Raw genomic sequence first — 24,974 nt, 5'->3', positions numbered from 1 at the left:
GTCTCTCCCAAGATAAATAACTTAAAAAACAAAAACAAAAACAAAAACAAAAAACAAGACATAAAAGGGACTGAAATTCAAACAGAAAAGCAACTATAGTGAAAAAAGGGAAATTTAAAAAAGAACCAAATAGAACTTCTAAAGTTCAAATGCAATCAACAGAATACAAACCCAATGGCTGTGAGGTTAACATAGCCAAGCAAAGAACTGCTTTTTAAAACTTAAAGATTGGGGGCGCCTGGGTGGCGCAGTCGGTTAAGCGTCCGACTTCAGCCAGGTCACGATCTCGCGGTCCGTGAGTTTGAGCCCCGCGTCAGGCTCTGGGCTGATGGCTCAGAGCCTGGAGCCTGTTTCCCATTCTGTGTTTCCCTCTCTCTCTGCCCCTCCCCCGTTCATGCTCTGTCTCTCTCTGTCCCAAAAATAAATAAACGTTGAAAAAAAAAAAATTAAAAAAAAAAATTAAAAAAAAAAAAAAAAAAAACTTAAAGATTGATGTTTTAGTTGTATCATTATTTTATGTATCAACAAAGTTTTAAATGTTGCCAAGTAAGTTATAATACTCAAAAAACTCTGCCAATTAAATTATAACATGTTACCCCAACTTCAGAAAGGTTAAAATGTAAATAACAAAATGGTGTATTTTAGAACTGATGAAATATGGGAGAACTCGATGTGGCAATGACTCAAAATTAAGTAGAGAGGGTAGATACATACATAAATATAAATATATACATACATAAAATGGAAGTCTCGCCACAATCAAAGATACGCAGTGGCTGAGAAACTTTCTGGAATGAAAACCACGAATCATCAGATTAAGAACCACAGTAAGTCTCAGTGGGATAATAAAAATAAATACAGACCTGGAAAAACCATAATCAAACAGGAGAACAAGATAAAAATCTAATAACACTAGAGAGAAAAGATAAAATTACTTACAAAGCAATATTTGACTATAAGCAGAATTCTTGAAAGCAACAAGAAAGACTGGAAGACAATGGACTTGTAGCTTCAAAATGCTGAAGAAAAATAATTCTGTTATCATTTAAGAGTGAAGGTAGAATTAACACATTTTCACCCAAAGACAGAATTTACTGTATTCATGATTTTTGCTGAAAGAACTTTGATAGACTTCAGTGAAGGGAATTAAATCCAGAAAAGGCAGCTTTGTAAAGAAGCAACAGTGAGCAAAGAAACTGGCAGACGTGGTCTCTAAACAAGTACTGCCAGTACAGAAATAACAACCACTATGGAGACTGTAAAATAAGAGAAAATGTTAACATGTAAGGAATGAGTGGAACGATTAGTGTTCAAGAGTTCTAAGGTCCCTGGAATTATTTGGGAGGAGGGCAGAAATGATTAGCCCAGACTTTCAAGGCAAGTAGGTATTCTAAATGTTTCACTAAAGAAAAAGAATATGTTACTTCTAAACCTGTAGCAGGGAAAAGGGGATAAAGTGAGAAAAGTCCACTAGACTGGTAAATAAAAAAGCACACGTAATGTGGCAGAAATAAATCTAAATACATGAGCTATCAAAATAAAGGTAGACTGACCACACCTCCTGGTTAAAGTGTCTTAGATTAAAATTTTTTTAAATCTAACTATAAGCACTTTTATGCAAAATTCACACCAAAACTCCAAAATCGCTGTAATAAACTGATGAGACACACAAGACAGACAAGTAACCAAAGTATTATATATCTATACCACTTTTCTCTCTATATTTCTGTAAAGTCTATCACATTACATATAATAGTATAACTAATTCAAAGCTATAGTTTCAATCACCATAGCTTTATTATGACTTACCATACCAGGAGCAGAACCAAAAATACCGATGATCCATAAAATACAGAAAAAGTATACTAACATAAAAGTCATGAACAAATAGGGAAAGATAATCTATTTTATAAATTGGCTGTCTATATGGAAAAGAATGAAATTAGATTCCTACTTCACAATATATATTTTGAAAAGAGGGATATTTATGGGGGTAGGGAAGAAATTTGTAAGCCAGACACAAAAAGTATAAATCATAATAAAAAGATAGATACAACTAAATTTAAATTTAAATTTCTGTAAAAGAAATTATCATAAAGTGAAAAGCCAGTCTAGAAAATATTTGCAATCATAATAAATATCAACAAAGAATTACCAAGAAAATGCAAATAACCCCAAAGAAAAACTGACAATTTATAAGCAAGGAAACTCAATGACTAGTCAACATGGTAAGAGATGCCCAAATTTACTAGCAATGCAGGGAAACACGAAACAATGATAATTCGTGTTCTTTAGTTTGACAAAAAAATAAAATAAAATAAAAAAATCAATCAATGATAATATCTGAAAAAATAAATTTTAGGGGTATGCAGGGAAACTATATAACGGAGAGAGTGAAAACAGGTAAAACCACTTTTAACAACTGGTAATCCTAGTGAGGTTGAAGACAGACATGTCACACAACCTAACAGTTCAACTTCCGGGCATGTAGCCTGGACAAGCACATGTACATGACGAAACACGTACACAGATGTCCACCGCGTGGTGTTTGTAATACGGAGAAGACAGGAAACTACTACCGAGCAGCGGAATGAACAGATTATGGTTCATTCTAGAATAAATTATACACAGCATATAAGGATGTTGGCGATCTCTTTTGTATTACTAATTTGCCCTAATAAATGTTGAAAACTAAATCTGGTCATCTAAATACCACCCTTAAAAATGGCGTTATAAAATGCTCACACAGAAAAGTCGCATACCTATTTCATCTATAAAAATGATGGAAGGCTGTAGCTTTATGGCAAGGGAGAAGACCGCAGCAGCCAGTTTCTGAGACTCTCCGTACCACTTATCCGTCAGCGTTGAAGGCTGAAGGTTAATAAATCGACAGCCTGCTTCTTTGGCGGTGGCCTTGGCAATCAATGTTTTACCACAGCCTGGAGGCCCATACAGAAGAACTCCTGGAAATTAACATGTCATTTTATTATTTACATGTTTATGTGATAATCAACACACTAATTCGGCCCACACTAAAATGTTCCCCAACATGTTAATGGTAGGAAAGGAAGGCGCCACTTCCTAAGTTCAGTGTCAGTGACGGCTATAAAATTACAGCATGCTTGTGCCTTCTCCCTTCACACAAAGGTCTAGCTCAGGATCCCCTTGACATCCAAACTCACGCCACTCGATCCATGGTTGACAAAATGGTCCAATGCCCTCCACCTTCACAAGCTAACAGAGCACTACAGCACATTAGAACAGCCCAGAGAAAACTGAGAACTTCTTCAAACCAGGCTGCGGGAGGGGCACCTGGGTGGCTCAGTCGTTGGGTGTCCAACTTCAGCTCAGGTCACGATCTCACGGTTTATAAGTTCAAGCCTCACATCAGGCTCTGTGCTGACAGCTCAGAGCCTGGAGCTTGCTTTGGATTCCGTGTCTCCGTCTCTCTCTCTGCCCCTCCCCCGCTTGTGCTCTGTTTCTCTTTCTCAAAAATAAACATTAAACAACAATAACAAAAACAGGCTGCAGCAAACACCGTTTTGATGTTACTGAGACTTAAGTTTTATCCAAAAGGGCACACGCCTTTTTCCAAACAGATAATGATCTCTTCTTCCAAAGGACAAAAGCTGCCAGTCACTTTTGTTTTACTCTCCAAGGAATGAAACTGAATCCTTCACCTATCGTCTCCACAGACAGTAGTCTGCCGCTTAATACAACTTAAGGTAATTCTTTTAACAGGAGAGATCTAAACTGGTCGAGGCCTTGGGCATTTTGGGAATCATCACCAACTGTTTAGCAACTAATATTAAGTAACATTTTTCTATGTTAATAGTAAAATTATGTTCCTGGCTATAGATTATCTGTAGACGGGCCTGACGAATATTATAACCTGCAGACTTAAAATATTTGCTTAATTCACAGCTTCTCTACTTTTCCCATGTCATAGCACTTAAAAAGACAGTATTTACAGGTGGCATATTAGGGTAATATGAAGAGACTTTGGAGATTTCCAAAATATTATTATGCAATAAAAATAAAATATAGGGGCGCCTGGGTGGCTCAGTCGGTTATGCATCCGACTTCGGCTCAGGTCATGATCTCACAGCTCATGGGTCTGAACCCCGCATCGGGCTCTGTGCTGACAGCTCAGTTCTGCAGCCTGCTTGGAGTTCCGTGTCTTCCTCTCTCTCTGCCCCTCCCCCGCTCACGTGTGCACGCGGTCTCTCTCTCAAGAATAATAAACATTAAGAAAATACAAAAATATAAGAAAAGTAAATATTTTGTATTAAAATCCCACCCTGCCTAAATTTTCATTTTTTTCTTTTTAATGAGAAGCTTGATTCCATAAAACAAATATTTTTCACATCAAGCTCTTCAAAGTAATGCTCAGGCACACAAACTTTTCCTCGGGCACGCACAGATTTTTCTAGGGGTCTTCATAATTCTTTAAGAATTAATGAAGTTTAGTCATCTTACTTTTCTGAAGCCATTTTAAAATTTAAGTCAATAAGCTTTGCCAGTACATCCCTTTGCAATTTTTAACTAAGTCCATTCAGGTGTAAAAAATGTAGTTAAGTCATTTATAATTTCAACCCCCTATCGATACTTCTTCCTTTGGATGACACATGTGAACGCCACAGAGCAGTGGTCTAATGCCATTTAATTCACATCAAACTGAAAACATACGGGGTGACTGCAGATGCCTGGAATTATTACGACATTTATTATTTTGATCATACAATTTCATATGGAATGCAGATCCACAAACTTTTATATGCATGTTATTTGAATCTTAGGGTTTTCTGAGCAAACTTTTGATGCAAAAGTCCTCGTATCTTGTTGACTGTGCTGCTACAGCACACCTCACAAACCGAGGCAAGTGTTCTTAGGATGTCCTCTTTGATTCCAAGTATTCATTCATCACTTTGAGTCCTCTATTCCTGATAGTTTAGTTTTGGCACTCCTTAGCAGGATTAAGTTTTTCCTATATTTTTCTTCAGGAATTACAATTAGTGTTATTAATTAGGCAGCTTTTTTACAGTTTTGTTTTGTTTACAGAGTATGAAACTCAACATGCGTTGAAAGCTTTGGGATTTCATAATCTTCTGGAGGAAGACATAATAGGGGAGGTGCACGTATGAGCAGGGAGTGTTCACTTCCTGACTCGGGTGGTAGCTATGGAAGTGTGAGCTTTCCAGTCACCCACTTGGCTGTTTTATCCCCACTTCTGCACGTTGCTTCACTAAGACTCACGTTGTCTCACCTGGCATGTTATCAACGAGTCTAGCAGTAACGCTGTTTGAAGGGCCATCTTCTCTATATCCTTTGTGGGATGAACACTACCCTGTTCATCCTTAGGAAGAGTGATACATGAATGGTCCCACAATGAATGCGAGGCATCCGGCTTCAGTTATTAGTTTTGCAGTCTTTTAACTAGTTTTTTTTGAGCTCAGTCTGGTACTTTCACAACCATTTTCAACAAAACGAAAAACTACGATTATTACCTTCATGCTTTGCAGAGGTTAAAAATTCAAACCCCTCTTTAATGTGGATGTTTTAGTAAGGGCTTTACTTCGTAAGTACTACATGCAAATAAAAACTTTAGGGTGAGGAAGAAAAGAAGAATTGGGACAAAAGATCTAAATTTGAAATAATCCTTATTAGTGACAAGTATATTACCTTATTAGTAACCAACTTTTTTCTTTTTTGAACTAGTTTATTGACTTTCAAGCTTTAATAAAAAAAACTGTCCAAATGGTGGAAAAGTAAATATCTGTAAAAATTGAGTCTATTTAAATACAAAGTACTCAAGGAGGTGGAGGGAGGGATGGAGGCCTTTATGGCCCCAGAAAAATCACTTCTCAAAATATATTTTTCCTAAGTTACCTACATTTTCAAGAAACATCACAACACGGAACATGATAAAATTCAAACATAAAATTTATGTGCTAAAATAATGATTACCGAAGCTAGAGTTTAGTGAGAACTGTTTGTATTCATAGGAATTGTAAATGTAAATTTTTAAACATTTGGAAGAAAACACGGTTATTTTTTTAATGCAACCATGAACATTCTATGGCATGTCCTTGTGACCACTTGGTGGCATGACAGCTGCCAACTTTCTACCTTCACATGATTGGCTGATCTCGTGTGCTACTACGGAAGACATTCTCAAACCATCCTCGCGTAGTCTGTAAGGCAGTGTGGACTTTTAGCCCCGACAGCAACGAACTGTCCAGGGATAACATAAAATTGGCAATAAAACAACGACTCTAACCCATGTAACCTATTTCCAGTTCAAAAATGGAACTACGGTATCCAACCGATTTTACGCTCTGCTTCTGTCTGCTAACATCCAATTTATGTTGAGGGTCAAAAAGTAAATCAATGGCTTTTCAAATTTTGTTCCTGATAAAAAACTTTCCAAAAATGCAAGGCTGAAAAGGCTCAAACAGTATAACTTTAGATTACATAATCAAGAGCTACTCAGGTAACTTAAAAATTTTAAAATACACACAGAAACCACTTCTAGTTTTGGACAATGCTTTCAAAGAAGCACCAGATATACACGTAACTTTGAAGCATCCCATTGTAATTTGGTGTCTGCTGTGTTAATTGACTGGGGCTTTAAACCAAGTGCGACTGGTACAGTGACCCAATTACCTGGGCTAGGCGTCACTGACAAGGGCTGGAGCTTTCCCAAACAGCCCAGAAAACGCATCTTACTTTTCTCCCATCCAAGTACTAACTGGGCCCCATCCTGCATCTGACTTTTCTAGATTCACGAATTAAGAAACTAGGAGATGACAACTCACACAAGGTCTTTCTTGTTCAAACTACCAACCAGACAGAAGAGGGTAAAGAACTAAATAAGCCAACTTGTACTTTACTCTTTGATCTTGGCTCAGATAAATCATCTGCAATTTTCTTCTGGGGAAAAAAATTTTTTTTTTTTATTTATTTAAAAAAAAAATTTTTTTTTTAACCTTTATTTATTTTTGAGACAGAGAGAGACACAGCACGAACGGGGGAGGGGCAGAGAGAGAGGGAGACACAGAATCCAAAGCAGGCTCCAGGCTCCGAACTGTCAGCACAGAGCCCGACGCGGGGCTCGAATTCACTGGACCGTGAGATCGTGACCTGAGCTGAAGTCGGACACCCAACCGACTGAGCCACCCAGGCGCCCCTGGGGAAAAATTTTTTAAAAACACAATAAACTAAATGCTTTTTGTTAGGGGGGAAAAAAGGAAGTATTGTTGTTTCAGAAAATAAAACGAAATGCCTAATGAACAGTTTTGCTGTTTTAGTTAATGAAAAGAACATGTCATCATCACCCTCTATTTACCAGGAGTAAAAATTACCTACTTCGTGAAAGTGTACAGGTATCGGCTTCAATTACTTTTGAAATATAAATTGGTGCATTTTGATATAACTGCAAAATTAATAAGACTACAAGCAACCATAACTTACACACAGGACTATGTTGATATTTCTAAAGATCTTTTTTTTTAATGTGTCTAATAATTTGGTTTCAGCCTTGAAGAGCAATGGAAAAGTAAACCTGTCTAGTATGAGGAATACAAGAAAGAGCAGTTTCCACTCTTTCCACTGCTGTAGCGTTTGTATGGGAAAGCCACGGTAACACACGTGTATTTATCTCACTGCCAATTGTCACCGAAGCTCCATCTGAATCACCTTTCATAACACTTAAACGGGATTCATATTTGAGTGGACAACAATAAAAGCATTACACGTAAGGAAGGAGTTATAAGCATTTCCAATTCTTGAGTTTTGAGGTTTTTAAAATCATCGCTAACTAGGAATAAGGAAGTTTCCCTTAAAAAATAAGTAGCATTTAATTTCTAGTTCACCTGTACTCCAGTACTTCTTCTAAAAAAACACTGCAATCCAAAAATAATGAAGATTACTAGGAGGAAAAAACAATATCGCTAAATTATGAGACAACAAAAAGAGTTCTTACTTTGAAAACAAAAGAACCCATACCATGACTTTAGATTTTTTAATTTCAATTTTCCCAATTTTTATTTACTTGGAAGTAATAAAAATGAGTTTGCAATAAAGGGATTATTTTGACATGTAATCACAGGGAAAAAGTTTTACCTAAATTTGGGAAGCTGAAGAATGAGCAATTATTTTAAAACTACTATTTATAAAACAGCTCACTGGATCTCAGTATTCTCTTCAACATCCGACCTCAGCAATACCAGTTCTATAATAGCAGAAAGTTTGAATGTTTCCTACATTTTTAATACTTTAGCAAATGTAAGCTTTTACCATACCCTTTGGAGGCTGCAGAAGCCTGGAATTTTCAAACAAATGCTTCTTTTTGATGGGTAAGATGACTGTGTCTTTCAGATCCGTAATGACATCATCCAGACCTGCTATATCACTCCAAGTAACCTGATAAAAGGTAAGGTCAACATGAATTTTACAACTTACATATATGCAATGAAGTTAAAAGGAAAAAAAAACAAAATGGCAAACCTTAGTCTGATAATTCTATGTAAATAATAAAAGATTAATATATAATACTAGTAAAGACTTTTTACAGCAATACTGAAATTATCTAATTACCATGAAATTACAAAAAGGAATTAATAATCAACTATCTACTATTAAAAGCACTAGGCCCAGGACTCAAAACTCTACAGGGATCTAATAAGCTGAATTCACTCCGTGTAAGAGGAAGGAATACTCTGCCAAGAAGATGGAGAACCAGCTCAGACAGAGAACTCAGTGCTAGCTGATGGGGAAAAGCTTACCAGCAGTGTCCCTAATTCATATAGGGTGCCGTCAAACACAACAGGTAGACATTTTGGAAATAGGTTCACACAACACTGGACTTCTGAATTTTATTAATCAAAAATAAAACTTTCAAAACAAAACTTTCATCTTTGTAAATAGGGGATATATACTGTCAAAATAAGCACAGCTTGTGTATTTTAAAACCTTCTGACTCAACTTCAAAAATGGGGATGGGGGGTGCCTGGGTGGCTCAGTCGGTTAAGCATCTGACTTTGGCTCAGGTCATGATCTTATGGTTCGTGGGTTTGAGCCCCATATTGGGCGCTATGCTGACAGCTCAGAGTCTGGAGCCTGCTTTGGATCCTATGTCTCCCTCTCTCCCTGCCCCTCCCCTGCTTGTGCTCTGTTTCTCAAAAATAAATAAATGTAAAAAAAAAAAAAATTTTTTTAAATGTGGACGGAGTGAAGGGGGGAGGGGATAAAAAAACAAACGGAAAAAACCTAGGGGGAAAAAAAAATCTTGCTCTAACCTGGCAGAGTAAAGAGGCTGAAGGTGGGGTGAGTCAGAAGCCATATTTACAAGAAATTTACTTTCACTACAACTTTAAAAAAAAAAAAAAGGGTGAAAAACCACAGCCAAATCTGAAAAAAAAAAAAAAAAATAGCACCTACTTCCACTATAACAAAAAAGAGAGTCTGTTAGTACAGCCTTACTCAGAAGTGAACACAGAGCCAAGAAGTCCCACTGTAAATTTATAAATCAAATTGAAATGGAGGATTAACTCTGGGGACATGTATCTATCTTTGTGCACACAGATACTAACAGACATTGAAGACTTTTATTTCCTAGATTTGGAGATAGGAATACCATACTTATTCTATTCTATTTATTTATATCTGTCATACAAAACCTATTTATACCTGCTGTTATCAAATATTCACATAGGAGTTTAGAGTTTATATATTACATTAATCTGATCCTCCAATAATCCTTTTGAAGTAGGTACAGCAGGTATCACACCGTCCCTGGATTACACATGAGGGGACTGACACTCAAAAGAGGAAACAATTTGCCAAGGCCATGAATGGAAAAAATTAGAATTCAGAATCTTGTGTTGCCTACCGTATCTTAATATGAAAATCTACATTTAAACTCCAAATCAAATAGCCACATAACTTAAAGCAGTACGTTTTATATGCCACAAAGGTGAATATATAAAAGAACAAGTTTATCTAAACAAGTGTGTGCCAAAAAAGGTTAACACGGCAGGCCTCAGACTGTTGTCCTTAGAGAGGCCTACCTGCAAGGCTGGCCTTCGGCTGCAGTATGGGGGCTTAAATTTCGGGAGAATTCCTTCATTCCCTAATAAGAACACCTCGCTGTGCAAACAAAATGGTTTACGGGGGACGTGTTTCCCCTCTGAACGTCTAGAATTTTGGTAGATGTTGGGATGTGGGGTCTACATGACAAGTCCCAATTAAAATCCTGGGAGTCTCTACTGAGCTTCCCTGGTGGACATGGCACTTCACACTTGTCCTCACAACCTGCTGCTGAAGGAATTAAGTGAAGCCCATATGACTTCACTGGGAGAAAGCTCCTGGAAGCCTGTGCTTGGTTTCTTCCAGACTTCACTCCAGGCCCCTTTTCTTGCTCATTTTGCCTCGTATCCTTTTGCCTCAGTCACATCCGTGAGCACAAAACTATGCCAGATCCTGTGACTCCTCTTAGAGGATCATCAAATATGGCCGTCTTCAGACCCGCCACAAAATGCCAGACCCAAACGATCTTAAATAAGATTAAAGATACGTACGTGCATGTTAAGAGGGTCTACGAGATGAGCTGCAATACTCATTTCATATTCTGAAAGCTTCACATTTTTCACACCAATCTGTTTCATTAATTTTTCTGCCTAGAACAAAAAAACAAGCAACTTCCTTTAGTCTGGTATTTGGGTCTTGGCACTTCAAAAGAGATTATCTGTGAAGTCTAAAGAGCCATGAACAGACATGCAAGAATTTTCCAGGGAAATTCTCGGCCCCTTGACCTCCTCTTTCCCCAATGTAAGCTTGTAGGTAAAGACAAAAGGTGAGTGTCTAACTGCACAGAAACCAGGGCAATTTAAACCAGCTCCTAGGAAATGAGAAAATTAGGGCACATGATTTAGGAGATACACATAGGGCCTTGCACTGCTCCAATGAGATTCTAGGGTCCAACTTGATGTCCTTTCAAGTTAAGACCATCATGACAGGTGCAGGTGAAACCTCCAGATGAGAGCAGAGCAGTTAAACATTTAAAAAATGGACAACTGGAGTTTCTTTTCTTAAATCGAGTTTCTGAAAACAGATGCTTAACTTCCTTCAAATTACCCAGTTATCGACACCAGGTGCCCACGGCAATCAAACTCCAAATTGTTCGAAGATGCTGTCCTTTTTGGTTAAAGCCAATTCCTGGGACTAGGCAACCAGAGATAATAAATCCTAAATTCTAAATGATGGGGCGCCTGGGTGGCTCAGTGGGTTAAGTGTCCGACTTGTGGTATCAGCTCAGGTAGTGATGCTGTGGTTGTGGGATTGAGCCCTAAGTTAGGCTCTGTGCTCAGCTCGGAGCCTGCTTGGGATTCTCTCTCTCTCTCTCTTTCTCTCTCTCTCTCTCTCTCTCTCTCTCTCTCAGCTCCTCCCCTGTGAGCACTCGCATTCTCTCTCTCTCAAAAATAAACACTTAAAAAAATAAATAAATTGTAAGTATATTTGCATATATATTTTTAGAGCTGGACAAGAGTAACCTGAAACCTACGAGCTCTAGCAATACAACAAAGATTTCAATTAAAATTAAAAACAATAATAATCACAAACATTTACTGAATGGGCCAAACCATATGCCAAAATACCGTAAATGGATGAGCTCAATGAATCCCCCGAGCGAGCCTATGGGGTAGGTACAATTTCTCCCCACCACAGAAAAGGAAATTAAAGTTTAGCTCAGATGAAATAATCTGCCTCAGGTTCAAGTCAGCAAATGGAAGAGACGACATACACATGCAGGCAGCCCCACTTCAGAGCCCACCCTCTAACCACCTCCCAATGACCCTACGTTCCCCAATTATAACAGGGGGGTTTGTGACCACTGAGGAGTCTTAAAAAGACTACAGAAAACACATTCAAATTTCAATTAAATGAACATATTTAAAAATGCTCTGATAAATACCTGTTTTTGTTACATTTTCCTAAAATACTTTAAAAATATATTGTATACTTTGTTTATTTTTAAGTAGGCTGCAGTCCAACTTGGGTCCTGAATTCACCACCCTGAGATCAAGAGTCACATGCTCCACCAAGTGAACCAGACAGATGCCCCTAAAATACTTTTGATTTTGTAAGATCTTGCTTTGTTCAGGGGGTATGGCTGCTCTAGAAGGAAATTCATCTCACACAGCACTATAGTTACAGACTGCTCAGAGCACAGGATAAATGTGGATAAAGTAGGATAAATCATATCCTAGTAATGTAGCATTTTTAAAATAAATAACCACATAGTTTTTCCTATTTAGCCCCCCCCCCCCCCCGGGTAAAATTACCGAATCAATGGAGAAAACAGCCTTTTCCAGGTTTTTTAATCTCTTTCTTGTAAATATCTTCTCTTTCGCTGATTTTCAATCTTTTGTGTCAGGTATGAAAGGTATCCTATTTTAGCCTCTGTAATAACATCAATTATTCTTTTCCATTATGCTTCTATAAATGTGCAGCCATCCCACATGTGTTCTTTTTAGGCTATGCTGTAAAACAAAAGTTTCCACCAGGGGTGACTCTGCCCCCCAGGGGACATCTGGCAAGGTCTGGGAATACTTCTGGCTGTCACGACCTTGCGGGGAGGGTGCTCTTGGCATGTAGTCAGCAGAGACAGGAATGCTGCTTAACATTCTGAAAGACACAGTACAGCCTGCCCCTCCCCAATTATCTGGCCCCAAATGTCAACAGTGCCGAGTTGAGGAATCCTGCTCTTTCCCCATTAGCTAGCTGCTCTTAAAACTTTACTCAAGGTCACAAATGCTTCTTGCTTTAAACAAACTTTATCTACGTTTGGGATTTCCTAAGTAAAAACGATCAACTGTGTTGTTTATGTTATAGAAATAGAAAATGCCGTGGTCAAATTTACCTAAAATCTTCCCCCCATATAAGCAATCCCATTTAACAATGTCTTCAGGTTGCATTAACAACACTGACAGAAAACAAAATTAATGTTTATTGGGCAAAACTCATTTTCATTTCCTTACCATCAGCCCGTACAACCATCCTGAGAAGTAGCCATTACTATGCTCATTTTTCAGATGAGGAACTCAAGAGTCAGAGAAATTAGAAGAATTGCCAAGATTATGAGCTAGGAGTTGGCATTACCAGAGTTCAAACCCTGATCTAATTCCAAAGCTGTTCTACTGAAACACTAATATTCCTCATCTGCGAGACCAGAACGTGGTTAACAAATAAATAAAATAAAGTACCCCTAAACACATCAAACTGTCTTCCAGAAGAAGTTATCCAACTGTTTCTAGCTTTGACAACTTTAAGTGTGCCCGTTTCTAAAATGTTTTACCAAGAAAAACAAAATGATTGTACTCTAAAAATGGCTTATGTTCATGAACTGCTTTATCACTTACAGCTCAATGACAATCGTATTTTCTAGTTACCAACTTTCGCTTGGTTTTTAAGTGAATCTCTCCAAGTAGTTGTCACTCTGTGGAGGAAAAATGGTAGGTGAGGGGTTGAAGGGAGTCAGAGGTAGGAGGGAAACTTACTTTTTACTGTATAGTCATCTTTTTAACTGTTTCATAGTATTTTTATCCTTTCATGCTATTTCATTTTTTTCCTCCATGTAAACTATTAAGAAGATTAAGATTAACAAGATTAAGAAGTGGAGTAGGAAATAGTAAACTACTATTTTTGCCTAGAATGGGAAAGGAGGAAATGGAGAAAAGGAGTAGCAGAAAAGAAACTTTTCATTCAGTTTCTGAACGATTTGTAAAATTGGTTGTTCTTTTGGGAGATTAATTTTAGAAAATTAGAGACGGGCGCCTGGGTGGCTCAGTCCGTTGAGCATCCGACTTCGGCTCAGGTCATGATCTCACAGCTCTTGAGTTCGAGCCCCGCATCGGGCTCTGTGCTCCAGCAGAGCCTGGAGCCTGCTTCCGATTCTGTGTCTCCCTCTCTCTCTGCCCCTCCCCTGCTCATGCTCTGTCTCTCTCTCTGTCTCAAAAATAAATAAAACATTAAAAAAATTAAAAAAAAAAAAGAAAATTAGAGATAGCATTAACAAGGGTGAAAAACCAGAGGCAGGTTAACTGATTAAACTTAGATCTGTTTATTAAAGTCACAGCTAAAGTACTCTGATTTAAGTGTGGATAGAGGAAGTCACTGACAGAAAGCTCACAACACTACATTTCCACGGGAAATGGCAAAGAGTCTGAATAATTATATTTTAGATGTAATCTCTTATACACTTGTATTAAAATTCTTGAAAGCACCCTTTTCTAGACTAACATGGAAACAAGTCGTCTCCCCTCTCACGGTCAGTCTCTGGACGTGATAAGAAGAGTGGGCTTCAGGGGCGCCTGGGTGGCTCAGTTGGTTGAACGTCCGACTTCGGCTCAGGTCATGATCTCACAGTTTGTGGGTTCAAGCCCCGCGTCGGGCTCTGTGCTGACTGCTTGCTCAGAGCCTGGAGCCTGCTTCAGATTCTGTGTCTCCTTCCCTCTCTGCCCCTCCCCTGCTCACGCTTTGTCTCACTCTGTTTCTCAAAAATAAATAAAATGTAAAAAAAAAAAAAAAAAAAAAAAAAAAGAAGAGTGGGCTTCGTACCCTCCACCGCACCTGCGTGTGAACAACACTGCGCACCCCCGCCCCGAGTATCCCTCTCTTGGGAGCTCTTTCCTCAGCATTTCCACCTTGGCCAGTCAGGCAACACCAACTGCTTACTCCTGACTTCCTATCTCAGTTTACTGGCTGCTCTTACAAATACCTGGCAGTTGAGGGGCACTTGGGTGGCTCAGTGGATTAAGGATCCAACTCTTCGTTTCTGCTCAGGTCATGATCTTGCAGTTCATGGGTTTGAGTGTCAAGTCCAGTTCTGCGCAGACAAACGGGGAACCTGCTTGGGATTCTCTGTCTTTCCCTTTCTCTCTGCCCCCCCCCCCACCCGCTTGTGCTCTCTTTCTCTCTCTCTCAAAATAAATAAATAAACTTAAAAAAAAAATACCTGGCAGTTGAGAGTTCCAGTTTTTTTTTTTAAGGTTTCAGTATATCATTCCTTCACAAAATATTTCAGCTATTATTTCTTTCAAAATAACTAAAAGTTTTAAAGACTAAAGTACAATGACAGGACTAAAAATAAGAAGACATTAACTTATCTAAGGTCACAGTCCAAACCTTCAGGTGTATGAAGAATTCTCAGTAGTGAATCTTCCCTGGGCTTTGACAAACTACAATCTCAGGAATATTATACAGTGTAATTCTTCAGAAGTATGACATAGTCTCAGAACGGGTCAAGCATTGTTATTCCTCCTGTACTTGGACAGCATACCCAGAGGGTTCCTTTTTCTACGCCCCAATTATCCCGACCCACCCTTTCATCACACATACCTATCAAAACTCTTCTACTACATCTAAATACAATCCAAGCAGCAGCCGTGTGCCCAGGAAATCCCTGTCCATTCCGTAGAAATGGTCTCCTCTCTCATTACCAATTAAATATCCCACATTTCACCAAGCTGGGACGTTTTCCTGGCTTCAGGCTAGAAATTATTTACAAATATTCTGTTTAATTCAAACATTAAGACTACTTCTGGGTTACTGTTCCTGATGCGAATGCACCTACATCACGTTACCTTTCTTTCAACTCATAACCGTACTACCTTTAAACTGGCACGAGGCCCGATAATTATCAGGTAGCCTCCAAATGTTGCCTAGGCTGTTAAATTCAGTGCTCTTCCTTTGTGACTGTGGAAGTCACACCTTCCTCCTCCCCCCCAGTCACACCTGATCTCTGCCGCAAGGTGTGCTCCTAATTCTCTAATTCCTTTCTGTACTCCCACTTAATTACCCCCCACCTGGCAACACTGCACTTCCTAAATGGCCTGGACCACAGGTCGTTATTTCAACAATGTCTTCTGTTGAACCTTAGCACCCCTTACACTTGTACCGGTCAGTCCTATTCTCGGTGCTGGCTCCGCACCACCACTCAGTTTATCTGCTACCGAGATGCTGAGAAACGCGCAAGAAGTTAAGAAAAACAAAACAACTGAATTCCCGATAAACTCATGCTTCCTTCAACTACGCCCTAATGTTCATAACCCACAATTTCTCTCATTAAACACGGATCACGTATTTACCTGAGCAGGTCCGAAACCTCCATTCCCATTTAGTTGTAACATCGCCCCATTTCACTGAGAGCAAATGAACTCGACCTTAAAAGGTTCTTGTGACCACTGATCCCGACCCCTCTGGGACCCACCTCCATCCTCTTCGGCAGCAACTCTCCACCTCCTCCTTCTGCGCTAGTCTTTTCCCTTTCCTTCTTTACCTGTCCGCCAGCAAACTCTCGAACGACCACATTCTTTTACTTTAAATTCTGCTTGCTGTCCCCAGTGAACGGAAAGCACTCTACATTTACGGACCACTTTTTCTGATCACATTCTCCATATCCTCCTTTCCTCCTGGATCACTCTATGACACAACGTTCACAACCAATTCTCTTTTGCAACCTTCTCTTCCTTTGGTTTTGAGGACTTGACCAAAGGATTTTTCAGACAGTGAGAGACAAATGTGAGGAAGGGCTTTTTAAAGTTACATTCAACACCCACTGACTTCCCCCAATTAGTTCTGTGATTTCAGAATGTAGGCCTTCCAGTTCCAATTGACTGCCACAATGAACGACTTCAGTGTGCGGTGTTTTGTCTATTTCAGGTGTGTTGGGATGGGAAAGACTAATACCAGTACCTTACATTATCCTGGTTTTATTACTACTCCTCTGGCCATTTTTTGGGTGTTATTAATAATTGGGTAGATGTTAAAAAAAAAAAGGTCTTTAGAATTTACAGGTGAGGCAAAAGAACCATAGAACATGTGCTCTATAAATATTTGTTACACGAATAAATTCAAGTCGTTAATCTACGGAAGAGATTATTGTAAATGGTACCGAGTAAAAATTGAATTTAACTCCCTTTCATATAGAACCAACTGTCCAAGTATCAGTTATTGGTTCATCCTTTCTCCAATAATCTACGTACAAAGCAGAGCCAGTCCTTTCATACATCAATTTCCCACAGCATGCCTAGGTCTGTTTCTCGACTCCACTCTGCTGAATTTGCCAATCTACCCCGTACCAATAACATACTGTCTTAATAACTGTAGCTTTGTGAAAAGTTTTGATATAAATTAGGGCAAATTCTCCCTCTCCCAATATACATGTCTTGTTTTTGAGAGTGTTTTGCCTATATCTCAACTTTTATTCCTCCATACAAATTTTAGAAAAAAATACAACAAAAAAAGCCTGTCAGTATTTTTTCATTGGCACTGCATTTAAGTGTGGCTTTCAATCATTTTGTAATTTTCATTAAAAATGTGTTGTACAGGGGCGCCTGGGTGGCGCAGTCGGTTAAGCGTCCGACTTCAGCCAGGTCACGATCTCGCAGTCCGTGAGTTCGAGCCCCGCATCAGGCTCTGGGCTCATGGCTCACAGCCTGGAGCCTGTTTCCGATTCTGTGTCTCCCTCTCTGTCTGCCCCTCCCCCGTTCATGCTCTGTCTCTCTGTCCCAAAAAAAATAAATAAACGTTGAAAAAAAAAAATGTGTTGTACAGGAGCCTGGGTGGCTCAGTCGGTTGGAACGTCTGACTTCGGCTCAGGTCATGGTCTTACAGTTTTTGAGTTCAAGCCCCATGTCAGGCTCTGTGCTGATGGCTCAGCACCTGGAACGTGTTTTGGATCTTCAGGTTCTGTGTCTCCTTCTCTCTCTGCCCTCTCCCTGGCTCGTACTCTGTCTCTTTCTCTCAAAGATAAACATTAAAAAATAATGTGCTGTACAACTTGTGCTTGTCAGTTATTATGTATTTTTTTTAATGTTTATTTTTGAGAGACAGAGAGAGGGAGAGAGAGAGAGGGAGAAGGAGGGAGGGAGGGTGGGTGGGGGAGGGGCAGAGAAAAGGAGACAGGATCTGTGCTGGCAGAAGACAGCCCAGTGCGGGGCTCAAACCCCCAAACTGTGAAATTATGACCTGAGCTGAAGTCAGACACTTCACTGACTGAGCCACCCAGGCGCCCAGTTATTGTGTATTTTTGATACTACTGTAAACAGTGTCTTTATAAAGCTGCATTTTCAAACCGTGGTGGGTACACAGAAATAGTTGATTTTTGTATACTAATTTTATATCCAGCAGCCCTTAAATTCTTATTAATCCTGACAGCTTTGCTACAGATGTTGTTTACTTTCTATGTAGATTATTGTATTATCTGTGTCTAATGACTGTTTAATTTTTTCTCTTCCATCTTTCCATCTCTTGTTTTTTCTTGATTTATGCATCATTAACAGTAAAATGTTACACAGAAGTGATGACAACAGGCTCCCTTGACTGGCTCCTAATCATAAAGGAAATGCTTTCAACTATTTACCATGAAGTATGTTTCCTATAGTAAATTCATTGTATCAGGCTAAAGACATTATCTTCTATCCTAAGATACTAAGAGCTTTTTACTAAGAGCTTTTCTAAAAAGAATGAATATTTAATTTTAACAAAGGCTTTTTCTGCATTTGAGATAATCATAGTTTTATCCTTTAATCTGTTATTAAAGAATAAATATATTTATTCCTCAAATGAAGCCAGCCTTAAATTCCTGGAATAAATCCTACTGGTCATAATATGTTACCTTTTTTTTTTTTATACACTGCTAAATTCAACTTGCTCATATTTTAAGGTTTTTCCATTCATTTACAATCGAGATCAAGCCCGTGACAAGTTTTAGAATTGTTATTATGCTGCCCTCAGAGTTTGCATCAGGTTGTTATTATAAATTTCTTCTTTATATGTTTCTAGAATTTACCAGTAAAACTTGATGGGCCTGGAGTATTCTTTATCAAAATATGTGTCCAATATTACTTCATAGGTATGAGACTAAGTATCCACGTTTTCTAATCCTACCTTCCTTTGAGAGAGAGCGCATGCAAGTGGGGGGGGCGGGGAGGGCAGGGGGTGAGACAGGATCCTAAGCAGGATCCACAGCCGGTGTGGAACCTGATGCGGGGCTCGATGCCACCACCATGAGATCAGGACCTGAGCTGGAATCAAGAGGCCTGACGCTTAACTGAGCCACCCAGGTGGCCCTTGTCACCTAACGTTTAAAAAAAGTTTATCTATTTTGAGAAAGAGAGAGTGAGAGTGCACGTGCAAAGGGAGGGAGAGAGAATCTGAAGCAGGCTCCGCGTCCCACGCAGACCCGGACACTGGGCCCTATCCCACAAACCATGGGATCCTGACCCGAGCCGGAATCAAGAGTCAGAGGCTAAAACAACTGAGCCGCCCACGTGCCCGTCGTCTTCTAATTCTTAAGTCAGTCACGGAAATAAATATTTTTCTAAGAGTCTGTCTAGGTTTTTACACTTATTGGCGATTATTTACTTTCCTTATTTTTAACGTCTGCAGCATCATCATTATGTTTCCTTTATCATTCCTAGTAATATTTATTGGTGGCTTCATTCTTTTTTCATGATTGGTTTTACAAAACTGTCAAATATTTTTGTATTTTCAAATAACTAACATATTGGCTTCACTGACTTTCTTTACTCTGTATTCATTTTCTGTATTTTTATTCACTCTTCTATTGTATATTCATTTCTTATTTGTCTTACCTTGACTATTCCCCTTTTTTCATTATTTGTGGGTTTATGTTGAAAATCTTTTCTTGAGCTTAAGTTGGAGATTTAATTAATCTTCTACCTTCTTTTGTAACAAACACTTAAGACTGTAAATCTCTGAGTACCATTTAAGACATGACGTTTAATTCAATTATAAATATTTTCTAATTTCTATTATATTTTCTTTCACTGAGGAGATCTTCAGAGATGTTTCTTACTTTCCAAGCGTACTGGGGGGCACCTGGATGGCTCAGTCAGCTAAGCGTCCGACTTCTGCTCAGGTCATGATCTTGCAGTTTGTGAGTTCGAGCTCCACGTCGGGCTCTGTGCTGACAGCTCGGAGCTTGGAGCCCATTTCAGACTCTGTGTCTCCCTCTCTCTCTGCCCCTCCACCCCACCTTCATGCTCTGTCTCTCTCTCCTTCAAAAAAAAAAAAAAGTCCAAGCGTACTGGGTATTTAGCGATCTTACTGTTCTGCACTGGAGCCGGGGGATGTAACAAGCATGCTACGGGTACCACGAAGCCCGATGTCTGCTGTACAATGTAGCAACCGGTCCAATTTTGTAAATCCTACATGAGTGCTTTGGATATGTACCCTGCATTTGTCTGATGCACAATATGCTATACATGGCCACTAGATAAGCTGCTACTCACTTAAATCTGCTATATCCTTACCGATTTTTAAAAAATGTTTCATCTGACCACATCAAAATAGAAAAGCTTCTGCACATCATAAAGGGAAGCAATCAACAAAACTAAAAGACAATCTACTGAATGAGAGAGGTATTTGCAAATGACATATCCGATAAAGGGTTAGTATCCAAATTATATAAAGAACTTATATAATTTGGGGCGTCTGGGTGGCTCAGTCAGTCAAGCATCTGACCTCAGCTCAGGTCATGATCTTGTGGTTCGTGAGTTTGAGCCCCGCATTAGGCTCTGTGCTTACGGTTAGGAGCCTGGAGCCTGCTTTGAATTCTTTGTCTCCCTCTCTCTCTGCCCCTCTCCCATTTGCTCGCTCTCTCACTCTCTCTCTCAAAAATAAACATTAAAAAAAAAAAAGATATTACACAATTCAACATCAAAAAACCCAAATAATCATCACAGACATTTCTCCAAAGACATCCAGATGGCCAACAGACACATGAAAAGATGCTCAATGTCACTCACCATCAGGGAAATGCAAATCAAAACCACAATATCACCTCACATCTGTCACAACGGCTAAAATAAAAAACACAAGAAACAACAAGTGTTGGCAAGAATGCAGAGCAAACAGAACACTCACACTGTTGGTGGGAGTGTAAACTGGTGTAGCCACTGTGGAAGACAGTATGGAGGTACCCCCAAAAAATTAAGAGTAGAATTACCATACGATCCAGTAATTCCACTACTGGGTGTTTACCCACAGAATAAAAACACTAATGCAAAAAGATATATGCACCCCTATGTGTACTGCAGCATTGTTTACAAGGGCCAAATTATGGAAGCAGCCCAAGCGTCCATCAATAGATGAATGGATAAAGAAGATGTGGCCTAGATACACAATAGATTACTCAGCTGTCAAAACGAATGAAATCTTGCCATTTGTGACAACATGGATGGATGTATAGGGTATAATGTTAAGGGAATAAGTCAATCAGAGAAAGACAAACACCATATGTGGAATTTAAGAAACAAAACAAACGAACAGAGAAAAAGGAGGCGAACTAAAAAACAGACTCTTAACTATAGAGGAGAAACTGACAGTTACCAGAAAGGAGGTGGGGGCAGGGAATAGGTAAGACAGGAGAAGGGGAATTAAGAGTATACTGATCATGATGAGCACTGAGAAATGTATAGAATTGACCAACCACTGTATTTTGCACCTGAAGCTAATGTAACACTGTGTGTTGACTGTTTGGAATTAAAACGAAACAAAGCAAAAAAACTTTTCATCTACCAATGACTGAAAGCAATGTTAAAAACCTCTCACCATGATGATGGATATGTTATTTCTCCTTATAGTTCGATCAGTTTTTTGCTTTATATATTTTGAGGCTGCATTAATAGATGCACACGAATACAGAAATGTTCTACTTCTTGTTGAACAGAACGTTTAATCATTCCATAATGAACCTTGTTTTCTCTAATATTTTTGCCTTAAAGTTTATTTTTGTTCACCCAGCTTTCTCTTTGTATTTGTATGGTATATGCATTTTCCATCACTTTATTCTCAACAACTTTCTGTATCTACAATTTCTACGTGGCACTTCAACCAGTATATGTCTTAAATTTCTCTTTTTAAACCATCTCACATCTTTATCTTTAGGTGAATTACCAGAGGGTATAGTCTTTTGGAGTCAAAGATTTATGGGACTGTTGTCTCTTGGATACCCTACCTTGGAATAGGCCTGTGCTTTGTGTCCTGAGCTCCTCTAGGCCATAAAAAGAGAAGTTCAAATTCAGTGGGTTCAGCAAATTCTCCTCCAACGTGAAAGCTGGCCATCAAAGCTCATCGTATCTTTTTCGATCTTTGCCTTCAGTTTTTTAGCTGCATTTCTTACTTTCTTGCTAGCTCATGAATACCTTTAAGATGATTTTAGAAAATATTTTATCTAGATCGTTTAGTTGTTCTCCGCAGAAAGGTGAGTCCAGGTATCTAGTTACCCTAACTGACCTATTCATTCTCCACTGGCTTCATCTCCCCATTCCCTAGATGAAGGCTGACTCTTTGGCCTACTATTCATGGTGTTTGATAGCATCTCCTTTAGAGATCTCATTGCTCCCCATAGTCATCCCCATCTATCACAGTGACAATTACATGAAACACTCTCAACAAAGTTTGAACATATAAATCCTGATGCTGGTAGGAGGAAGATGGAGGAGTGGTTTGGGGAAACCCCACAAACGATAGGTTTTTACAAGAATTACCCTTGGGCCCACTGCTTCCAGTGAGACTCACTTCTCTAAGGAGTCCGACTGCTTACGAGCACCTCATGGATGCTCTGAGGACTGATCTTTCCTCCAAGACGTACACCTACAATTTTAACTGCTGGATGAACATTTTCCCCAGGATTCCTACCACCAATACAAACTCAATATGCCCAAATCAAGTATCATCTTCCCACAAACGTGCCCTAGCTACTAGTTTCTAAACCTCTATGAAAGACACTCTGAGTCTCCGAGGACTCCAGACAAATCCTGGATTCATTTGTAAAATGTCCTTTTGTTTTCCCATATAATCACAAAGTCCTTCCAGCATTCTTTTTTTTTTTTTTTTTTTTTTTAAGCGAGGGGGGTGGTGGTGGTGGTGGTGGTGGTGGTGGTGGTTGAGCATCCGACTCTGGTTTCAGCTCAGGTCATGATCTTGAGGTTCATGGGATCAGGCCCTGTGTCAGGCTCTGTACTGAAAACACTGAGCCTGCTTGGGTTTCTTCTCTCTCTCCTCTCTCTCTGCCCCTTTCCCTCCCCCTCTCAAAATAAAATAAACTTTAAAAGATAGTCACATCTCTGATTTTAAAAATTCTGAAAATGATATGACCGGTTAACACTGTGACCTCAGACTGAAGTGGGCTTTCATAGTGTAGGTGGCGGGAAAAGCTGCACTTCAGCTGACACGAGGATATACTTAGTTACACAGACACACGGGCGCGCGTGCACACACACACACATACCTGGCAATGGTCAGACATTTCAGAGAGTGACAAAATGACTGATATCATGACATGATTTAGACCTCGAGTCAACTATTTTGTAATCAAATTTAGGGAACAAACTCATACCTGTTTGAACTGCTTTTCAGTTACAAACACTAAGCAGTGTTCGTGACACTGATTCTTGCCGATTTACAAACTATGCGCAGTGCCGTGAGGCAGTCGTCTATCCACATCCCGGGTTGCCACACTAGCCCCGAGCATTTTAAAAGAACAAGATTTATTCATCTTTTACCCTTGGCACCAAGAATCTGCTAGGAGCTCAGTAAATGTTTACTGAGTTCACCAGTCACAACTCACAGAAGGAATCTAAAAATTGACGAACAGGAGGAACATCTTGCCCTCAAACAGCAAGAAACATTTGAGAGGCTCCTTGAAGCGTTCTACTTTTTTGAGTAAGAATAGACACCAAAGCAAATATATCATCCTAATAAGGAAGTGACTACAAGAGGCAATAACAGAAAAAAATTAAAAACTACTACTTATACTAATAACATTTAACAATTTTTAAATTAGAAATCAGAGTAGTTTGCAAGTGTAAGATCGCACCTTATCAGTATTATCCACATTTCAAATGTCATGCAAAACAAATTTCATACCATTACTAAAGATAAATTGTTTTTCTTCAGTCTGTTGACAAATTTTACCTAGACTCCCTCATTCATTAGCTGACAAAAAACCTTCTAATGAACATGTTCACAACAAAACGCTGGAATGTCTTTATTCTTCATCATTTTTTTATTCTGGTAAGTTACTAATAGAGTTGGAAAGTTGAGAAAGGAGCACTTTTTTAAGAAACAATGAAATTAAATACGATGTTCAAACACATTTTCACACGGCGAACCTCTCAGTGTATAATTCTACTATACCCCTTGTTTTACGGCCAAACCGCAGCTAGCTACAAGGAAAGTGACCCTCAGACATCTCAGTCGTACCTGTTTCTGAGCTTCCACTTTCTGCTTTCTGGTGGGATCGATTGCATCTACCATCCATTTGATTGTGAAGTATGTCACTGCACCAAATATCGTCAAACGGAAAATTAAGCCGACAACTTCATTCCGACTCAAGGGACGAGAAAAGGCTTCGGCATGTACCATCTTGATCAACCTTAAAAAACAAACAGAAATGTCACTAGGTAATAACTACATTGATTAAAACCGGGAGACTGAGATGTAGTTCACCCTCAGCAGGAAAAACTTAAGTCAAATTCAACAATATCTACCTTAAAGGGTTTTATTTTGAGGGAAAATGAATTTTCAAATGTTAAACACATTTTAAGCTCTCTCTGGAAAATGAAGGCACATTAAAACACTGAAGATTTATTATACTTTTTAATGAATTTTCCTAAAAGCTCACAGAATTTAAGCAGACAATAACTCTACATGAAAAATGCATTCAATATCTTAAAGTATTTATTTACTCTTTTAAACAGCTTTTAAATAACTACTTCAGAAAATGTAGAGATACACTGACTATAACACTAACCCAACTGAAGAAGGCAGCCCATTACTAGTGTGAAAAGAATTTCTTCTAAGTGCAATGGACAGCAGGTAATTTCTGAGCGAAATTAAAACCGTGAACAGACTTGCTTCGCCCTCAGACTTACTTTTTTTAA

At 39.0% G+C, this 24,974-nt stretch overlaps 1 protein-coding gene across 2 annotated transcripts in view; it reads right to left on the bottom strand.

Moving 5' to 3' along the window:
• ATAD1 (ATPase family AAA domain containing 1) overlaps positions 1 to 24,974 on the bottom strand; it is a 57,544-nt gene that overhangs the window by 29,071 nt on the left and 3,499 nt on the right. For both annotated transcript variants that reach the window (XM_030334191.2, XM_030334190.1), the window contains exons 2-5: positions 24,295 to 24,466; positions 10,581 to 10,679; positions 8,304 to 8,424; positions 2,763 to 2,963 (exon numbers count right to left, since the gene is read on the bottom strand). In XM_030334191.2, the coding sequence (XP_030190051.1) occupies positions 2,763 to 2,963; positions 8,304 to 8,424; positions 10,581 to 10,679; positions 24,295 to 24,456 (583 nt within the window). In that variant the 5' untranslated portion in view covers positions 24,457 to 24,466. The remainder of the gene's footprint in view (positions 1 to 2,762; positions 2,964 to 8,303; positions 8,425 to 10,580; positions 10,680 to 24,294; positions 24,467 to 24,974) is intronic.

Source organism: Lynx canadensis, chromosome D2 (assembly GCF_007474595.2).
Source record: "Lynx canadensis isolate LIC74 chromosome D2, mLynCan4.pri.v2, whole genome shotgun sequence".
In the NCBI taxonomy this organism is placed as follows: domain Eukaryota; kingdom Metazoa; phylum Chordata; class Mammalia; order Carnivora; family Felidae; genus Lynx; species Lynx canadensis.
Note: the sequence above shows the minus strand (reverse complement) of the source record. Positions and strands in the feature narration are given on the sequence as shown.